At 37.0% G+C, this 13,621-nt stretch overlaps 1 protein-coding gene across 1 annotated transcript in view; it reads left to right on the plus strand.

The window, feature by feature from the left end:
* Positions 1-13,621, plus strand: part of STARD9 (StAR related lipid transfer domain containing 9) — a 119,312-nt gene that overhangs the window by 15,977 nt on the left and 89,714 nt on the right. The window contains exon 3 of the mRNA XM_076344686.1: positions 2,754-2,870. Within this exon, the coding sequence (XP_076200801.1) occupies positions 2,754-2,870 (117 nt within the window). The remainder of the gene's footprint in view (positions 1-2,753; positions 2,871-13,621) is intronic.

The raw sequence follows: 13,621 nt of genomic DNA on the forward strand, positions 1-13,621 counted from the left end.
ATAATTGCAGCAAAAGTGTGTGTGCCAGGGGTTGTTTTGGTTTGGGGTTGTGGGGTTTTGGTTTTTGGTTTTTTGGGGTTTTTTTTAGACAGGGGATATAACATGTAGCTGCATTTTCTGTATTTTGTATTTGTCAAAGCTGCTGCAATCTGGCTGCGCACCATCATTCAAAGCTGTTAGTAAATTGTTTAGGATTTTGTGCTTATCTTACTGTTACTAACATCTGGATAACTTCTTTCCTGATGTCTCTGCTCCTCTCATATTTGCACTCAGAGTGTAACTGACTTGCATGAAATGGAGCAAAATGTGTTCGGCTGCACTTCAGGCCTTGGTAAAAGATCAAGCTGTAAGAATAAACTGAATGTAGCTGTCGTCCTCTGTCAGAGCTCTGGAGCTGGCGTGCCTGGGAATCAACCCTCTGGTTTAGACTCTTGAACTACTTAAAGCTGTCACAGTCCTTCACTAAATTGGGAGCAAATCAAATTTTATGCTGTCAAACATGTTTCTGCTTGAAAGGCAAACAAATGAACTGTGGGATAACTGCGATTACTGTGGGGATCCTAAAAGATGGATGCATTTTGTATTTCTTGTCTCCTTTTTCTTTATATCTGCAAGCAACCCAGTTATTCTGGATTGTTGTTTCAAGAGAAAGAATTTATTAGGTTTTGAAGAGAAACAGCGGCAAAAATTGAATTAAAAGGTTTGAACTACTTATCTTGTTTCCATTATACTTACTTTTGTATTGACTACAAGTGTTCTTTTTTTAAAGAAAGAAGAGGGAAAAATACTAGTGGTATGAGAGGTCTCATGGATGTAAAACGTTAGCTTATTTTCTGTGTATTTCCTTTTCAAAGGCCGTATTTGCAGGGTCTGAGACTCACTACTTTCTGAAATAGTTTTCCCCAATTCCTTATACATGTGATAAAGCTCTCGAAGAGATGCTTATTCTCCGGGTGTGACGCTGCCTGTTCCCGGTGGTTGTCCTCGGGAGGGCTTTGATCCCTGCGACAGGGCTGTGAGGATCTGGGCCTCCGAGGCTGGGGGAGCCTCCCTTGGCAGGTGGAGGCCTCAGTCATGGAGCTGCCTAATTGTGTCCAGCTGAGCCTGGTTAGACCTGGGGGGGGGGTATTTTATTTGTTTAAAGAGGAGCTGTGGGCTGCCTTGGGATACTGGGGAAACCACAGCAGTGGGGTGGACTGCTCGTAGCAGGCTGAGAAGGGTTATTTGGAGATGCAAGGGCTGGCTTGTGGCTGTTTTCTCTCTTGAGGTTTCGTAATTGGTGTTTTGTAAAGGGAGTGAGTTTGCTTTATGCGTGAACTAAATTTAGACAGCCTTTGATGAATCCAGGTTAGTGTATAAATTAAAATTTATACACTAATGTTCACGTTGTATCTGGGATAGGTGCGCTTTGTAGTTCAAAACAAAACCCTTCTCACCAGAAGGGTAGTCACTTCTGTGATCAGGGGCTGCTTTTCCTGAGGTGGCGGTTTGGGTTTTTTTTATTTTTACACGTTACAATAGGAAGGCAGTACTCCAGGCTATCTTCTGCCTATTGCTGCAGAAAACCTAAGAAATTAAAAGGTAATTGCATAAAAATCTCTGAATCGCAACGTGACGAAAATGTCATTATTGAAGATGATCAATAGGCTCGTTAAGATGTTAATTCTGCCTAAAGGAAGTCTTGGTTGTACTTAATTCAATGTGACAACTTTTAGAATCATGCGGGGTTTAAAATTCATGAAACCTCTTTACTTAGAGATAATTTAAAAGTATTTCTGTCCTCTTTTGCTTTGCTCTTTCTTGGATTAAAAAAAACCCCAAACCACAAACCTGTCAGATGGGCCTGTAAATTAATTTTCCCTGTAAACCTCACAGCTAGTGACAGAGTTCAGTGCTTACAGCGCCCTTTATCTGGTAATCTGGCAGACAGAACTGTCACTCCTAGTTTTTGGGGCCATTAGCGAAGCGGTTTGTTTAGGTGCCAATTTATAACGAACCTTTTTTTCTGCTTATGTTATTGCAAACGTCAAGGTTACAATAAAGTTACCGATTAGGTCAAAATTACCTGTGGATGGTGTTAATTTTGTGTAATGTTTTGACTCATTACTCTCCTTTGAGTAGAACAACAATGTGTAGTTCCTTGTTCATAAGCTTATCTGTTCTATTACAAATCACTTAGGCAAGGTTATACAGAAAGACTTATATGATTCCTTTAATATTTCAGTCACCATTTCTATTATGCTGGAAAGGCTTCACTGTCATTATTACTAACCCGTAAAGGTTAGGTTTGCAGTGTGCAGTCCCAGCGACTGAAGCATTAGCTTGCAACCATGACAAAGCAAAGGGGAAACAGAGAGAGAGACCTGCATTTTCAACAATGCAGTGAGAAAATTGGTTTTGTTTTCTCACTTTGGGCATCATTTCTGTGATGCAGTTCTCGGTGAAACCAAAAAATGACAGAAAAATACAGAAAGGGCTATAGAGCTTTCCTGCTAATATAGATGTTGTGAAGGTTCACTAACATGTTTGTTGTATATAGCCTGGAGGACTTTAGCTGTAGTAAATGAACCCTTCAGCAGGTCTCTCATGGACGTCTCCACCTCACTCTGAGCATCAAAGAAAATTGAATAAAGAGGATAAACTATTTGCCATTCCTTTTCCACAATACAGATCCTAGATAGTTTTAAAATACTTACTTTTTGGTCAGCTTCAAAGTAAATTGGTCTTTCTGTCTTTTTTCTTTCTGTTGTCAGGTTGACAGTAGGCTTGATGGCACTTGGGACTCGAGAGAAAAGACTGTGGCCTTCAGCTTTGATTACTGCTACTGGTCAGTTGATCCTGAAGATCCAAAGTATGCATCTCAGGAAATGGTAAGTGATGCTGGTCTTCGTGTCTGTGTTCCCATCCTGTTTTGTCCTTTATATTCACATCTACAGGAAGAGATTGAGACGTAGGATAGATGAAATTTCATTATCTTTTCTGCCCCCATCTTTTTCTTATTTGTTTGTAATACCACAGTACTCAGTCCTTTTGTCTTAAGTAGGACTGTAATACCCTTGTTTGTCAACTGATGCACACTTTCATTAGTCAGCTTTGGTAGTGATCATTAATTGTGATGATCTGAGGACTTTAGCTTAGCAATGAGAATTTTGGAGGGAGGGAGGGGAATCAGGTTCTAGAGGGAGAAAGCTCTGAGGTGAAAGGAAAAGTGTCGAGGTGATGCTGCTGAAAGGATTAACAGTGAAGTAATCACGTCTTTAACAGTAGTAAATTTTACTTATAGTGTATTGTTCTGAGCACTTTTTCTTGCTAAAGCATCAGAAATCTCTTATAACTAATGGAGACTCCTCCTAGTTTGAAGATCCAAGGTTTGATTGATTAAGAAAGTTGAAGGATTCACTATTAAAATAGGATACAACCGCAAATTTTTGTTAATAAAGAAGGAGTTATTAAATCTACTACAAATAAATAAATATCATGCGTGGCAAAGCTACCCAAAGATTTCTCTATGCATGTATACAATCACATATGTTGGCATTAAAATAAGTTTTTTACTGCTCTCTGGTCTTCAGAATTGTGTCATTTCATTTTCCTCTGTTGTCAGTAGAATTGTTCCTGAAATCCCAACCTGTATAATTGTGGTGTTTTTCACAGAAAGTATCACTTAAGACTGAGATAGTTTTGTGAAATACGTATTTCTGGTGGCGATGAGCACAGGATCGTTTTACTTTTGGGAGTCAATATTTGAAAAACTATCAAATTTGGCAATTACCAGAAAAATAGATCAAATTTTTGACTGTGCTATGTTTCCTGCTTGGTGCAGTAGTGTGGAAGAAATTTTGGGAACTTGGGAAGTGTGTATTTAGTGTTTAAAAAAGAAAGTTGTCTTTCTAAAGTACTCGGCACTAGATAAACTTCCATTTTAGGGATTACAAATAACAAATCTTTAAATGTTGAACTGTTGGGTTTGGGTTTTTTTTCCCCCTCTTTATATTATCTTACTTGCTTATTTGGATTTTATGTTCTTCATGAGTTTTTCTCATAATACACTTAGAAGTGTACTTCTTGGAACTGTTGACAATATGGTTGGCTTTCTAGCCGAAATGGTTTAGCAGATGAAATGTTGATAAATACAGTCTGCCAAGTCAGCTTTATCTCTACTCAGTATGAAAAATTATCAGAACTGCCAAATGGAAAATATAAATATTGGCTACAAAGTGTAATTTTTTGTTCTTGTTGTTATTAAATACAAGTGCAATTGAAAAAGAATGTAAAATGCAATATAAACGGTGCAGCTTCCTTGCTGGGGCTGAGTAGGTATTTCGGACACTGTGGCGAGTCTTGTGTTATCATACAATACAGTTTTATCCAATAAGAACACTGAAGGGGAAATACAAACTCACTGGCCGTGGAAAATTAAGTAACGGGCCATAGTTTCCTTACTTGATGCTGGCTGAAAGGATGTCCAGTGCTGCTTCATGTAACTATTGGGTTCTTGAGCCTCTGACAGACCTCTTTAGTGAGTTAAGAAAAGTTTAAAGATGGACTGGTGCTTTGAAAGGCCTGGAGTCATGAGTGAATTTCTTGAGCTTTTTACCTGCCTTGGTGGTTGTAGAACCAGGAAAGCATACTTTAAACGTCCTTGAGAAGAGGGCTGCTGGAATACTGCAGTCTTACCATGCTTTTGTGCATTTGTCTGCCTCCTTACACTGTATGAATGAAGTTTATTGTACTAATTCCATGTTTTGAATCATTACTTCAGTGCTGAGCTTGAAGTTTCTAAGCTTCCTTACAGCAGCGATGCTATCGGCAGCCAAAGGAGGTTTGGTAACACTGTCATCCAGTAAAAGCTTTCTTTCATGAGCTGACCTTGGATTACTTTTTCCTTGAAGATGTCCTGCCAACTGTTATCATACATGATTGGTGTGTTGGTTGAGGATGAAAAGTAGATTAAAGTATCTGCCTTCAGGTTCATTTTTGTAGAATGCTGTCTTTTAGTAAACTCTCCTTTTTTTTTTTTGTCCTCTGGATGGGCATGTAAAAATGAAGTCCTAACAGTTTCTTCAGTTGTTAAGGATTCTGTGACAATAAAACAATAGTGAGAGGGCTGCAAATTGTAGTGTTTAGGTAAAAATGATTTTAAAGATACAAATTTGCTTCTCTGAATAATTCTTACAGTTTCTTCCAGATGTTAACATTGCTCACTTCAGGTTCTGGTCCCTTGCATTCCAGAGATGACTACACACAATACATTTTATTCTCTATATATTTTGATCATACACTTCACAGGTACTTGTGACAGGCTTAAGTCACACATGTGTCAGTACTTTCAAATGTTTGGATGAAAAGTTCAGATTTATTGTTCTGTTCATAAAAATTGTGCTTTCTCTGCCACCTGTATTCTACTTCAATTTGCCAAAATGGGAACATGTTGCCCACCTTGTTTGTTTTTCCTACATACATTCATGTTAATATTTCTTCTATTGCCTTTTTTCAATTTAAAAAAAAGATGGGAAGGTATTTTTTCACTTTAATGTGGGGAGAGCAGACCTTGCAATACAGTACACTGAAGAGGAACTGAACCAAATTAGTAAAATCTGCAATGCCCATGTGACAGATGATATGCCTTTACTCTTTTTGGTGTGTTTTGTTTTGGTTTTTTTTAAATAGCACTAAAACTGGAAGTGCTTTTCCCTTCAAAAAGCTGGCACAAACAGAGTAAAAAATATAAATTATTTTTAAGAAGGGTTATTGTCTACATATGTTTTAGGGCTGAATTTAAAAAATAATTCTCTCTTCAACGTATATAGAAGCTTTCTTGATTGGCATTACATAAATAATGTAAGCCTCCTCATATCTCTAAAAAGAGGAAAGTTTGCAAAATTAAAAAGAAAACTGGTTTTTGACTACTGAAGGAAGAACCTATCACTGTTGATATCTGGGAAATAGGCTTCTTAGCAGAGATAACTTGTTGGATAGTGGTTGGTTTTAGAAGACGGTTTCAGGTACAAGTGGGTAGTCTTTGGCTGTTATTCAAGATTATTCTCTCACTTAGAGCATCTGAAGAACTAGATATGAGCTAGAGTTCTGTTTTCTTTATTTTTCTCCTAATCGTGGTGAAATATGAAGCTATACAGTGTTTCTAATGATGATCCAGTAATTTATAGGCTTAATTTAGAAGTTTAGTAGTAGTGGTCTGAATCCTTAGTCTTCCTTTAGAAGTTATATAAATTCTTTACAAAATGTAAGATTTTTGAAATAGTTCAGCTATGCAAGTATTGTGTTCATTTTCCAAATAAGCTGAATGCCACATTTTACAATGTGATCTCTGTTTTTTAGGTGGCCAGTTTGAGATCCTTGGGCCTGTTGCTTTTTTTTTTTTTTCCCTCACTGGGCAGTTGAATACTTTACATTGATATTAAGCTGAGGTTTTAATCTGCTTTCACAGATGTGCAGTTCTTTAAAAAGAGAAGGTAGACTCCCTTTTGGAAAGACAGGGTTTTTTTTTCCTAAGTGGATTTGTTGGTGCATAAACCGAATAGAGGAATAAAGAAATACCCTAAGAGAAGAGTCGCTGGCTAAATCAGCCAGAGCTACCAGCCACTAAAGGAAGAAGGAAAGGAAACAGATGTGCTAAATCCTTCTAAGTATGGAGAGATGAACCAGGCACTAGGGCTATGTGGCAGAGAGAAAAGAACTCATTATGAAAAAATTGTGTGGGACCAGAGAAGGAACAGGTAGCAAGTAACTATTAATTCAGGACAGGAACAGAACATTTGATGGGCAAAATATGAAATGAGAAACAAAAGAAAATTCTAAAAGATTATAGGCATTTACGAGAAAAAGGTCACGCATGGTTTTTCTGATCTTAACTCTGCAATTTGTTACATGTATTTTGCATGGTTATAAATGAGGGAATGGTTTTCCAAACCATCACTGTCAAGATATAGTTATGCGCTTAAATAAATAAATAAAAAACCAAAAGAGAAAACCAAAAGCAACCAAAAACCAACCAAAAATAAAACCCCACAAGAAACTGTAATACTTCTGGTGATATTCCTTTTCCTGCCATTTTTGAGACACTGTTCATTCTTCTGTGCGCTGTGTTGCTGCAGAATTAGTTTAGTCTCGCAGAGGGAGAATGCTGAATGTCTGCACCTGGGCTTTACTGCTTGCATACAATGAATTCGTTTCACCATGTCTCCCTGCATTCTTGTATTAAGGTTTTTTTGGGAGGTGAGCTTGGTACTATACCAAACCTCCTTTAGTAAAGGGGGACATTTTGTGTAAAAGTGACTATTGCTTCCTTCTCCCCTCGCCCCTTTCCGTCACAGATGTCTTCAGGAAGCTGTGTGTAGTTCAGGATTGTTTTCCAAAGACAATGTTGGAAATCCATCACTTTTTGGCCATTGTGTAACTATAGGATTATCCTTCAATAGAGATTCATGGCATATATCCTTTTTGCAGTAGAAATGTGTAATAATGATATTGTAATGATATTTAGGGTTATAATTTTTATTCTTACAGGCAGATTCAGGCTTGCTGATTCATTCTGCTGGTTGAATATGATAGTTAATATGTAGGTGCTTTGAGACCTTTATAGTTGTCCCGCAAACAAACATCTAAATTTAAACTTATTTAAATTTAAATTTTTGTCTGGCGTAGAACAGTCTGTTTCAGTCTTTTGAGTTTCCTTTGTAATACCTAAAATAGCTCTTAATGAATCTTTTCTCAAGTCTGTTTTAGCTCCACCAAGCAAAGGAAAATGTTTAAAACAGTTGCAAAACTTAAGTAAATGCCCATTTAAATCCTACTTAAAAAAAAAAAAAAATTCAGCTTGATCTAATGCCAGCGCAGTTAAACAAAATCTTAAGAGTATTCTGCACAAGAGTATTCTTAAGACTACAGGAACACATGCAAGCATTAAGTATTCTTGTAGCTGGTTGTTACAGCTTCGGTCCTCAGCTTCCCTCCAGCCATCCTACCCATCCGGTTATTGTGCATGCACAGTAACCGCGGTGGGCAGACTGACCCACAGGATGTATAAGCAGGTATTTACACACAGCGGTTGCCATAGATAGCTGAGGTGTAGCAATCTGTTCCTTTTGATAAGAGGAATACATCCCATGACTAATAGGCTTTGAATGGTAGAGAGAGTGAAATCCAGAAAAGTGCTTAAGTGCCCAACTCGCGCTGATTTCAGTGGGATCCACATCTCTGGGTTTTCTTGAAACACTTTTTGTAGATATCAAGCTTAGTTTTTGTACCTCAGTGCATCAGTTAAATGGAGATTATAATGCTTATAAGGGAAATCATAATTTAGACTTTAGAATTTTTACCTCAGGCTTTCAAAAGAATGAAATAAATTATATTCATATTAGTCAAGGATCCGGGCTTGACTTGATAAGGATTTTATTTTGGTTTGGCATAGTGTATTAGGTTTATGCAGGTATGAATATTCCTTCAGTGTCTTTCTGAATATCATCATTTTCAGTAATGCTGTGACCCTCATTGGACCTTCTAAGATGCAATCATAAAAGCACTCGACCAAACAAAAAGATGGCTGTCTAGGAGGTAAATCTAGGAAATATGAGAGTGCACAGAGGTTCAAGATTTCGTATGGATTTCCCTGTATGTGGAGGTTGCACTGTGATGTGTCACATGTGAAAAGTATTAGCTTAACGAATCAGGATGGTTTTACAGTGAGAAAGCAGTAAGGGTATGAAAACACGTCTTATTGCAAATGTCAGTAACTGCTCCTAATTTCTTGGCGGCCTCACCCCCACCCCCCATTCTTTAGCGCTGGCTTACTAATATAAGTGAAAGAATAACTGTGATTCTTTTTTTGGTGCACTTCCACTGTGCATTTGAACCATTGAGGGGTTTACAAAACTGTTCAAAAGCAAGACAGTGCATTAAATTAAAGGTTGTTTATTTCTAAACTTTATATAACAAGTGACACAGGCTCTCTTTGCCTGTCTGTCCACTGCAAATGTGTGCTAGGAAGAACTCCTTTCCATTCAAACACCTAATTATTTCTACCTTTGTTTATAAATATATTAATTGTGAAGACTGGGTTTTATTCTGTGCTCTGAAGGCAGAAATGGGGGTTACTGATGGCTCATGTGAGTGAACACACATGACCCCTGTAAACAGACTTTTCTATTTCTTATTTGTTTTAAAAGTAGCATAATTGCTTTTCATCACATTTGACTTCCCAGCATAGCTGGGTCTTCTACTACTTCCGGCTAAAAGTAGTTGGGGAAAAGGGTGGGCAGGCAGATGATTTTCTTACCTCCCTGTCAGAGTGTAACTGAAAGGCAAATAGAAGAAGCAGCAGATATGTTTGTTTTAATATGCAAGATCTTCAATATGGCACTAGGGTTTTTGTTTTGTTTTTGGAGGGTCTTGTTTGTTTGTTTGTTTTACATGTTAATTGAAAAAGTTTCAAAAACTTACACAACAGTATTGTTTGGAAGCAAAACATTGCAACATACTTTTCAACCCTTCATTAGACTAAGTCACTGTACTGTCTCCCTTTTTTTTTTTTAATGCAAACATAGTCACGCTTCTGAAGAACTTTAACTGAGAGACCTTTCCTTTCAAAGATGAGTTTGTGACGCTTCCATGCCTCCATACATTCCCTGTGAGATTCAAGTTTTTAATTGTCTTGTGAATTCTCAAGACAAATTCAAAATCTGTTATCTGGCATATGCGCTTAATTCTAAAAATTATAATATAATAAAGCTCTAATTTAAATATCTTAAAATCCTTCAATTTGTTCTCTTTTTCTCTCTTCCCCTCCTCCTTCCCCTTGTCTTGATGTAAAAGGAAGGAGAAAGAGAAGGAGGCAGTGGCTGTGGGTGTAAATGGCATTTTCGCATGAAATATTTGAAAAGCAGTAAGCATTCCATCCACAACATTTTTTTCTCCAACCCAGAGTGAGACAGAAGTGAAAAGGAGAGTGTGCTGTAAGAAAAAGGCTTTTTGTGCAATAATTGGATCAGTGTATAATAGATTATGATGGAGGGAGGGAAACCACCATGAGTGCATGCTGTATATCTTCTGCCAGCAACACAGCTGCTGTGTTCAGTTCGTGATCGAATAAGGTCATTCTTTCTGGCTATACCAAGATTTCTTTGCAGAACACTTCTCTGGGAATTGTAGTAAATAATTGCAAACTTCAAAGCAGGCTTTATTGGAAGACAAAAAAGAATCAAGTTGATTTTCAATTTACCATACATAACATTAAAAACATTGTATTTTGAGGAGACAAAAATTAGTTTTAAATAACTGAGGCATTGAGTTAATTGATAGACATAATTATATAGTCATATGCATTCATATGCAACTATAAATTAATGCAGATACATTTCAAATATGAAGCCTAAACAGGAGTACACAAGAAAGGATTAAGCTGATTATTGGTAACAAGTTGAGGGAAATCAATAAACTGTTTCACAAATAATGAAATGTTTTCCAGCTGTTCAATCTGCTAGTGCTCATACACACTCATTCTGTTTCCCTGATGGGCACTGACTGTTGCTTACTGGATACACAGAGCATGTTCTTTACAATAGGCAGGCAGTATAATTCGCTAAATAATATTGAGAGGATCTGTAAGTGCATTCAGCAACTTAGAAGAAAAAGAGAATAACAAGTTCTTTGGGATGCCAGTTGTCGTGCATGTTGCAGTGAACCTGCACATTTGCAATCTGCATTACTTCTATAAACCTTGTGATTTTTGCGTGTCTTACAAGTAAAAACAAAAACTTGGTACTGGTGACCTGCAAACTTTCTGAAGTAACTTGACAGCATATGATTATTTGGAAGGATGATTTTTTTTTTAAATTAACTTCTAGTGATGGAGATGTATTTAAAAAAAAATCTGTTATATACATAAGCTGTATGCAGATGTTGATTGTTCTTTCTTACTTGCAAATGAACATTCACAGTTTAAATTGCTCTGTGTAATCACACTGCAGTCTTTCCTCCATGCTTGTGAAGTAGTGACATTTTTTTCTTCTTTTAATGTAAAATGAGGACCATTCCCTACTCTTTCTGCTTTGTAAACAGGTTCCCTTACTCATCTGCAAGTATTTCCACAGCATAGCTGGACAGAGAATGGAAGGTCATATTCATGGTCCTTCCAAGGTGGCAAATTGATCAAAGATTAGTTTTTAATGTGGAGTGGTTTTTCCTCCAATCTTAGCCATGTTGTATGAATAACTTCAGTGAGACTGGTCTTTTGGGAACTGAAATTACTGAAAAATTAGTCTGAACTTCAACTAAGTTTCCAAGATCATACTGGTCTGCGAGTTCTGTAGTCGCTGGATGGAAGGATGCTGATACACTTTTAGTAGGAGACTGGGCCAGGTTTGGGGGGTTTATTTTATGTGTTTGAGGTTGGGTTTTTTTGTTTGTTTGTTTTAGCAGTCAGCTGGCTTATGAAAGATTTTGTTGGGCAGAACTGTGCTATCATTGAATAGTGAGATATGTTTATTGCAGCACCTGTGATCAAGTTTAACACAGCCATTTTGTTTATTTCTGAGAATGTGCCATGTTTCTGACATGTTACAGCCATAAGATTGGGCTTGCCTGCGTAAGTAGCTAAAGCCTGAAAAACCTAACTAATATGTATGTGTCCTGTATGATTGTTTATTAAAGTGTTTGGTATGAACACCAATTGTTCCCTTATATTACAGCAAAAAACAGCCCTTCCCTTTTTTATAGATTTGTGCTTGTTTTATTTATTTATCTTCACTAGTAGCTAACTTTTTATGTTTTTCTGTTAAGTAAGATGATATGCCTCAGAGAGAGGTGTGTGTGGCCTTGAACACAAACTGAATGAATCGTCCTTTTGGCTGGATCTGAGCACCTGCATGTTGACTCCCAATTCTGTTTTGTTTTTAATCAACAAAAACTCTGCCCTTGAGATCTCATCTGTAAAAAGCAAAATTAACATCTCTGTTCAGTTGTGGCTTTTCTGCTAAAGTAGATTCTGTTGGCAGTGTTCCTAAATTGCATAAGAAAGAATGAAGATGAATAAAATGAATTCAGTCTAGAAACATTTACTGTAGCCTTGGGACGTCAAAATAAAAATTCTGAATGTCAGTTTAGGGTTCCTTACCCCCAGATGTACATGCTATTATGGATAGGTTCTCACTCTTTACAACTTCAGTGTTATAATGTCAGGACGTTCTCAGCTGAAGAAGGGGAGATGATGTTCTGTATTTTAGATTGGCAAATGTATTTTGAAGTATGTCTTACCAGACTATATTACTATCACATGAAATAGATGATTAATAAATTTTGGAATGGACCATTTGAATCAATCCTTGCTGGATAGGTTATATTCCTGAGATGCTGAATGGCAATGAATGTTTTCCTGGAATTTTTTTTTTTTTTTTTTGGTGCCTGTAAGGATTGACTTGCTTTCAAATTACATTTATTAACTTTAAGATAGGTCTCAACTTCTGCTCTACTGTTGTTGCAAGTGTTTTCCATTCTGAATTTTCAGACATCCCTCTCTTGCACACACATACATCTTTAAGAGTATATATGTGGATAGTATCATCGATACTGTGTGCCTTTACAGTATTGTTGGCAGATTTTCTTATGAAGAAAAGAGTCAGTCTTTAAAGATTATGTGCCTCATCCCATGTGACAGACCTACATATAAAACATCAGGTCTGAAAAATGAATCTAAGGAACTGTGAGGATCCAGCCCAGAATTAATTAATTAATTTGGCCTAGCTCATGTTCTTTATATTTATCATTTTTTTTATTTTATAATTATCTTGTAGACAGAGGTGAGTAGCTTGACATCAGTGGGTAAGGAAAGCCTTCTCTAGTTAGCACTGGAGAAGCAGAGATAGAAAATTGCAGAGGATTATTTATTCAATTTAAAGTAGGCATACTTTCAGGGAGGTTATATTTGTACTTCATATGTGGTTTTGAAAAAGAACTGTCTACCTCTGTAGGATTTTGTTTCATTTGGAATATGACTAAAAAGAAGAGGAGCTCAAATTACTGGTGCAAGACTGCTTTATGCTTTTTGTTTTGGTAGCTTAAGTTTTCCAAGACCATAAATGTTTTGCAAGTTTTGCCCAGATCTGTTAATTTTAGTAAATGATCTTTCATGGTATGTTTAAATTGGGCTTCAGCAAAGCAACATCTGGGAAAGAACCAATTGCTTTGAAGGAGAACAGAAGGAGACATGTCTTATCTTGTGTTAGGTTTTGCTGAGTGTGTTCTGTTATGATAGCAGAAAATGGATTTGAGTAACTGCTCATAGACTTAGGAATAGATAAACTTTTTTTTTTGGCTAGGACAACAATGTTGAAGGCTTCATGGGTAATACTTTTTGTTATCCTCATTGTGGAAGAATGGGTTTCCTGATGGATTTTTAAAAGCCAAAAATCTCTCGGAACAATGATTCCCAGTCTTTTGAAGCAATCCATACCAGAGCTGTCTATGACCTTCACAGTAAAGACCACAATAATGATTTTGCCACGTGACCAATAAATGTAACCTGAGCGCTTGGAAGTATGATCAAAAGAGCTTCCTTATATAGTGCCCTGAGATCACATATCCCTTTGGGACAGGAGAGGTGCATCTA

Source organism: Aptenodytes patagonicus, chromosome 7 (genome assembly GCF_965638725.1).
Source record: "Aptenodytes patagonicus chromosome 7, bAptPat1.pri.cur, whole genome shotgun sequence".
In the NCBI taxonomy this organism is placed as follows: domain Eukaryota; kingdom Metazoa; phylum Chordata; class Aves; order Sphenisciformes; family Spheniscidae; genus Aptenodytes; species Aptenodytes patagonicus.